The sequence below is a fragment of the Euprymna scolopes genome, chromosome 1, assembly GCF_053919585.1.
Source record: "Euprymna scolopes isolate OS-2025 chromosome 1, ASM5391958v1, whole genome shotgun sequence".
In the NCBI taxonomy this organism is placed as follows: domain Eukaryota; kingdom Metazoa; phylum Mollusca; class Cephalopoda; order Sepiida; family Sepiolidae; genus Euprymna; species Euprymna scolopes.
Window position 1 is genome coordinate 6,598,072 of NC_136482.1, and position 7,533 is coordinate 6,605,604.

General features: G+C 32.2%; 1 protein-coding gene across 14 annotated transcripts in view; it reads left to right on the top strand.

Annotated features, from left to right (window-relative positions):
* LOC145270082 (orphan steroid hormone receptor 2-like) overlaps positions 1-6,772 on the top strand; it is a 428,823-nt gene extending 422,051 nt beyond the window's left edge. For all 14 annotated transcript variants that reach the window (XM_080126369.1, XM_080127865.1, XM_080127743.1 and 11 more), the window contains 2 exons: positions 152-289; positions 5,779-6,772. In XM_080126369.1, the coding sequence (XP_079982495.1) occupies positions 152-289; positions 5,779-6,140 (500 nt within the window). In that variant the 3' untranslated portion in view covers positions 6,141-6,772. The remainder of the gene's footprint in view (positions 1-151; positions 290-5,778) is intronic.
* The last annotated feature ends 761 nt before the right edge of the window (positions 6,773-7,533 follow it).

A 7,533-nucleotide genomic window follows, 5' to 3' on the forward strand; every position in this document is an offset into this window, starting at 1 on the left:
ATGTTGAAGTTTTGGGATTTGTGGAACAGGTCGACAGACTTGGTTAGAGCAGGACTGACAAGGAAAGTAAGAGAGAAAAGGACAGGAAATTTTTTTTTTGTTTTGTTGTAATTATTGTTAATTGTTTTTTGAACTTGTGTTTTTGCTTCAGATAAAAACAATAGTGACAGAGTGAAACTTGTCACGGATCATATCATGAAACTACAGAATTATGTACAGACGATGGAAAATTTACAGGTGGATGCCACAGAATTTGCTTACATAAAAGCACTTGTTTTATTTTGTCCAGGTAAGAAAGCCTTCCACTTCCCCTCCCCCCTGGCTGTATAATTTCTCCTGCTGCTCTCAGATGCATAGAAAAAAAACAAGATAGTAATAAATAATAAAGTTTTCATCTTAGTTAAATTTATTATCTATCTATCTATCTATCTATCTATATATATATATATATATATATATATATATATATAGATATATATATAAAAATTCGTATTCCTGTCTGTTTGTTTGTTTGTTTGTTCACAAGTTGATTAATATATAAAAAATCCATTACTTTATCATAATATTCATTCCTATATATACTATGATTATTGCAAAATATAAGATTAAAGAGGTGACGTCATTTACATATTACGTTAAGGAAAATCGACTTTATTGAATAGTGGTGTATTAGTTATTGTTTATAGTGAGCGAATTGTTTTAAGTGTTCTATTAAAGTTTATTATTTAAATTTGATTTATATTGATAACATATGTAATTTATTTTTACCGACATCAATTTTTTTATGAATTGTTTTAAGTTATTTCCCTTGCGCATGAATGTTCTGTTTGTTTTTGTTTTCTTTTTCAGCGGATATTAAAACTAGAAACTTTCAAGTATTATTTTTGGAACTAGTTTAAATAAAATAATTTCCGTAATTTTGCAATTAGCATTGTGGTCCATTGAATTTTTATTTTAAAATAAACACTTCAATTTAACTATGATTCTTTATTTAAAACAAAAACAAAAAAAACTTTTATTTACGTTTTTTTTACCAGTTCTTTTTTTCTTCACATTTTTTTTGACATCGTAACTAATTTTTTTTTTCTTTTAATAATGCAATAAGTCATAACTCATCATTTTCATAACATAAAAACGTGTATGTCGGTTTACACAAATTCTACTTTGGTGTTTTTGAAACTGAATTATTTACAGTTTGGTTTCGTTGCAACAGACTGTAACAACAAATCTTTCTAGACTGAGGTAGCATAAAAGGAATTCGCTTAAACTGGAATATAGTCATAAAAAGGTGCTCAATATCCTGAGAATAGCTTCTCTTCGTATCCCTTCTGCCGAAATATCTGGTGGAAAGTTTGTCACATACTTCTGTTTTCGGGAGAGGGGGGTACATTTTCGTGTTTTCATTCGTTCTTTTATTTTTGAAATTTTTGTTGGGTAATGATGGAGTTGACATATAATAATGAAAAACTGCTCAATATTCTTAGTATAGCAGATGTGACGAAACTGAACTTCATGTTAGCCCTGGCAACATTGGGTATCCATGCTAATATATATAATTATTCGCATGCCTATATTTCACCTTTTACAAGCTATGCCACTATTGGCATGGTTTGAATGCTTAACTAAAATATTTCTCTCTCTCTCTCCCTCTCTATATATATATATATATATATATATATGTATGTATATAATAGTTATCCACAGACATATGTTTTGTCATCTCTACAACTCAGCAGCGTGGCTAGAATTACCATGGTTGAAACCAAGACCTTACTGATGAAAAGTATCTGAATTTGAGCAGAAATGTGTGTGTTAAATTAAAATGAAAAGTTCTAATTTGTTTTTAGTTTGTGAGTTTAGTCCATCTATAAATATCGCCTCCTTAATTCTTACTTTGCCAACATTTCATTCAATAGTTTTGATACTACAGTTGTCTTTATCTACTTGCATTTAAATCATTGTTTTCTAAAAGAGAATGCTTGTGTTAATGTATTTTTCTGCGGAGCTGGAGTGATCTAAATAAATGAAATGTTTTTCTAACGAAATATTTTTATGGTTAAAAAATATAAAACATTTAGTTTAGATTATTTACATGTTTTGTACTGTTGGAGCTATATTGGATTTTATTGTGTAAAAATAGTGTTAAAAAACAAAAATACCCATTTAAGGCTAAAATGAGTAAAAAACAAAAAAAAAATTTAGATAGGTTAGAGGAGAAGAGGATCTTGCTTAATCCGATGTAGTTTCCAATCGGAGATGAAATGCACATACATTAAACTTTTTGTTTTCTCTTTTGTAAAACTTAATTATGTTCTACAAAAACAACAGCCCCCTTCCCCTCCCTTTTTTTTCCATCCCTACTTCCCAACCCTGTCAGTGGGGCATTAGAATACACTGTCCACCTGCAGAGAGTAAAAGCCTCTCAAAGGGGCCACCTGTTGGCCGTGGGTGGCGACCCATAATGACTCGGAAAAGGATCCTGGTGGCTGAGCAACTGATATTTAGGAAAGTTAAAGATATCAGTTGCAACACTCCACTTTGGCCTCGTACAAGGCTAGATGAGCGGTCGGAGGGGCTCAATCCAATCAATCGGCTAGTTACGTCATACCCTAACACATCTACTTTTCTATCAATTTCCTCTAAACCATAACAAATACAGTTCTACCCTGTACCACTATAAACTATATACATATGTTCCCCTCTTTTCCAAATGTGCCAAATGATTAAAGTCATGACATAGCTGTATAGTGCCGGAAGTTACCACAAATGACTTGGATTGTGTAACTAAAGGATTATGGGTGCTCATGGCTCCCATTTAGAACATGTATACTCTTTATGTAGCCCTGGCATGACAAGGCGAATAGGTTTCCCCCTTAACATGCCCCAATATTGGACTCCGAGGTGGGTAGGGGAACATAAACAATGAATTTAAAAAATATATGGCCAATCATAAAAACTCCAAGCACCAACATGTCGACTCGGATAGTTCAGATAATGAACTACATCAAACATCCTCAAAATTTATTGTATTGGAATCCACTGAAGAAACCAAAATAACTTACTTATCACCGTTTATTATACATAAAATTATATCGGCATATATTACCCCCAAAAATGTAAAAACTTTAAAAAATAAAACCCTACTGGTGGAAGTGGAAAGAGAAAAACATGCTACTTTTCTCCTAGGAATGAAAACTTTCCACAACATAAATATCCAAAGTTATCCACACAAGAATCTGAATACATCCAAAGGTGTAGTAAAATCGAAAGACCTCTCAATGTGCACTACTGAAGAGATAACAAAAGAACTTAAAAACCAAGGAGTAATAACGTTAAAAGAATTACAATAAAAAAAGAGAATCAGACTGTACATACAAACGCTTACATTATGCAGTTCGATAGACCCACTATCCCAAAAGAAATCAAAATTGGGTTCAACTTGAACCCTTTATACCAAACCCACTTCGGTGCTTTAAATGCCAGAAGTTTGGGCACCATGAGGATGCATGTAGGGGATGAGCAGTATGTGGCAGATGTTGCCAGAGAGATCTAGACCACACTTTTAATGACTTGATTAATTGATTGCAAATGTGCAAATTGTGGAGAAAACCATCCTGCTTATGCTAGAGCATGCAGAATCTGGAAGAAAGAAAAGTAGTGTCAATAAAACATACCAAAAACATCTCCTTCCTCAAAGCCAGGAAAATGGTAGATGGATACATGAAGGAAAAAAACGTACTCTGAAGTCACCTCAAGTTGTATATCATCCAACATCACTAACCAAGACTCCAAATACGAAATACTAATAAACAAATTGTTACAATTGGGACCAAACGACTGGCCCAAATTTATAAATAAAATCAAACCAAACATATCATCAAAAATGAATCATCCCATTAAATCATCAACTAATGTTACCAATTAAACAAATTTTCAACCAAAATTACCAAAATTAGAACATCCAAGAAAATACAAGGAGCTTGAGGAATAAAAATCTAATATAAAATAACCGGATACAACATCGAATCGTATTCCCGAAATAACTGGATTCGGCATCAAATAACCCACAAAGGGTTGATATGCCGTTAAACAAAAAAAAAAAAAAAAAAGAAAGTAGTTTTCAATCTTCTTCAGATGCATCTTGTCAAACTCAGAAATATTTGTCAAATTCTATATGGAATTTCTGAAACTGAACCCCTTGTTTAATTTTGTCCAGATTCTCAAGTTTGACAAGTTACATCTAAATAAACTTGGTGGATGCGTTAGTCAAAACGTGAGGACAACACCTAAGATGAGAACAATACTCTCTGAAAAATACAAATATTGCAAACTATCAATCCTCATCTAAAAAATTCTGAAAAACAAAATTCAAAAGCATTGTAAAACCCCCGATCATATGTTATTTTTTAAAATAACTTTTACAATCAATGTTATTAAAAACCTTGAACGATCATATGTTGTCATTTAAAAAAAAAAAAAAAACTTTTGCAATTTATGTTATTAGAAAAAAATCTCGAACGATCATTTGTTATAAAAATTTTTTTTATAACTTTTACAATCTATGTTATTAAAAAAAGATGATGTCAGGAAATGAACATTGGGTTTACTTTTAGTAGCCTTGTAACTCTCGCTTATCTTTTTGTCCTTTAGTCCTCACATTTCATGAGTGATGTTTTTGACAAAAAGGGAAGAATTGCTGTTTTTTGTCAAAATCTATCCATCTAAAACTTATTGTTGTCAACTTTTTGACCTTGAAATATTTTTTCCTAATATTAAGTGGCTTCATGCTTTGTCTGGTGTGATTTCCATTAAAAAAACAAAACAGAAGAGGGAGGAAAACAAACTATTGCTATTACGTGCCATCTAATCCACTAAGATTCCAGCACTTTATTACGCCCCCCCCCCCCCCCGGGGGGGCATAATCTGTTTGAATCCCAAAAAATGGGTCATTTACAGCTCAGCGATGTTTCACCATTTTGATTATCATTTTCACATCGTTTCAACTTCTAAACTCTCTGGTCTTCTTCAGCTGCCTTTTTATTTTTGTATTTAGTAAAACCTTCTGCAATTTAAAAATGAGCTCTTCTATTAATCAAATTGGGTAAACTGACTATATTCTGTGTTCAATGGCTTTTACATATCTTGTAAGAATTCAGATTTTTTTTAAGGTCCTTTCACTCGGGATGGAACTCAGAGCCTTTAAATTATATATTATCTCGAATATCTCATAAAAAACTATTGAGAATCAAGTATAGCTACCTGTAAATATCACCTCCTTAATTCTTGGGTTGTCAACATTTCTTTGAGTAAGATTGATGTTTCATTATATCTTAAATTAATTAAAAAAGAAAAAAGATGCATTCATGTTGGGGTGTTTCTTAATGTGCAAGTGAAGTACTTTGAATAAATGTGCATTTTAATATCTATGTTCGAAATTTTTCATAAACAGAAAAAAAAAAAAAAAAGCATTGTGAAGCATTTGCCACTTGACCATGTGTGTCCAGAAGCAAATAATGAAAACAAAAAGAACAACAAATAACACCACTATTTTCTCTGAGATTTTATTTTTTACTGTAATTTGCAACAAACACTGCATTTTACTCTTCCAATCCTTGTACTGTTAAGAAAACTTGAAACCTACATCCAACTCTAATTTATCGAGACAGGAACTCTCTAGCTTTTCTGCCAAATAGTACTTCTTTCTATAATGTGATATCCTGCCATTTCAATTATTTTTTGTTAATACTAATTAATGTTAATTTCCTTTTTCCATGACAGATAACTCCTGTACAGACAGCAAACAGGTGGAGCGGTTTCAAGAGAAAGCGCATGTAGAATTGAGGAATTATATTCAGGAGGTCCATCCACAAAACCCTGACAGACTTTGTAAATTACTTTTGCGTTTGCCTGCCTTACGTTCTGTTAACCCAGGCATCATGGAAGAACTCTTCTTCTCTGGTTTAACCGGTAGCGTACAAATAGATAGCATCATACCACACATTCTTCGAATGGAGACGGCTGAATACAACTCACAGATGGTTGGGCAGTGTTCTCCCGAGGTTGTCACTGTTTCATCGGCAGATGCAGACATTTCGACCACGACAAACTCTGCCGCACAGTCTGATACTCGGGCATCATAAGCTCAGGCTGCCGTGTCACAAAACATAGAGGACATTTTTCTGACAGCTGCTAAAAACATAAAAGAAAACATGGGTGTCATGTCTGTTGGAAGGATCCAGGTTCTGAAGAAAATGGGATTGGGGCCAGTTTCTAGAAGAAATAGGAATGATGTTGAGAAAATGGCCCCTTATTTAAAAATAGGGAAGGGGGTTAGTCTACGGACGGACGGACAAGAATATATTTGTTTTAATGATTAGTCTATTAATGACTGGTTTCAAATGTTTCATCTTGCTTTACAGCACAGATGAAAAGAATGCTTGAGGAAGCAGGTGGAAAAGTTGGGTCTTTATTATCAGGTTGTGCATTTTGTGTTTTTATTTTTTGTTCACATCCAATAGGTGATATATAGACTAATTTTTAAGCAGACAAAAGAAAAGAAAAAACAAAAATTGATATAACTTTTAAAGTTATCAGTGATATAGTATTTAAAAAACACAAAAAAACAAAAAAAAACAAACGAAAATAAATTTTTATGAATTACAAATAACTGCATCAAAAGATTCCAAAATATTTTCAAAGAAATTTTTTTTTTAATTTATGATGAAATAAATTTTAATAGTTGATTTTTATACCGCTGAATAAGAAAATAGAATCTTTTTTTGAGTTGATTCAAACATGACATAATTTTAATTTTTTCTTTTACACTATTTTTGGATTATTATTATTCTGAATAGATATATTGGCGCCTGTGTGTGTAACACAGCTTAATTTGTTGCTTTTTTTTAACATCAATTTGAATAAGACAAACTTTTTTTTTTTTTTTTTGAAGTTCAAGTGTAAGAACAATTGGAAATGGTCAGTTCAAAAGTTGAAGCGGTTCCAATAATCCCTCATAATATTAACAAGTATTTCTTTGTTTTCATTGGAGATGAAGGAAAATATTTTTAATAAAACATATTCTTGATTCTTTCATATATGTACATAAGTAAAATTGTATAAACAGCAAAAAAGATCCTACGCAGATCAATCTACATTTCGATGTGAACCGTCTCATCAGGGGTTCAGTAATCTCTATATAAATAAAATGAACTCATTTTTTCCCGTCGGATTTTGACCTTAATAGGATTAAAAATCAAGATATTTCATGCAAATATAATATGCACAAACGGCAGAACAATATCTGAGGTGTGTTATAGGCTTATTATTTCTCAAATTCCTCGATAATCTTAGATTTCTATACTTTTTCTGCTGAGAAGTCACAGCCAAAATCGGTTAAGATCAATGGAAGTGGTAAAATATTTTCTCTCTAATAAATTCCTCCTCCCCCTGCCACCACTTAACACCGTTTGGGGATCGTTCACAAGGAACAGTTGAGAAGAGAACACCGGTTTGGCTTCGTAGTTCTTTCATGTG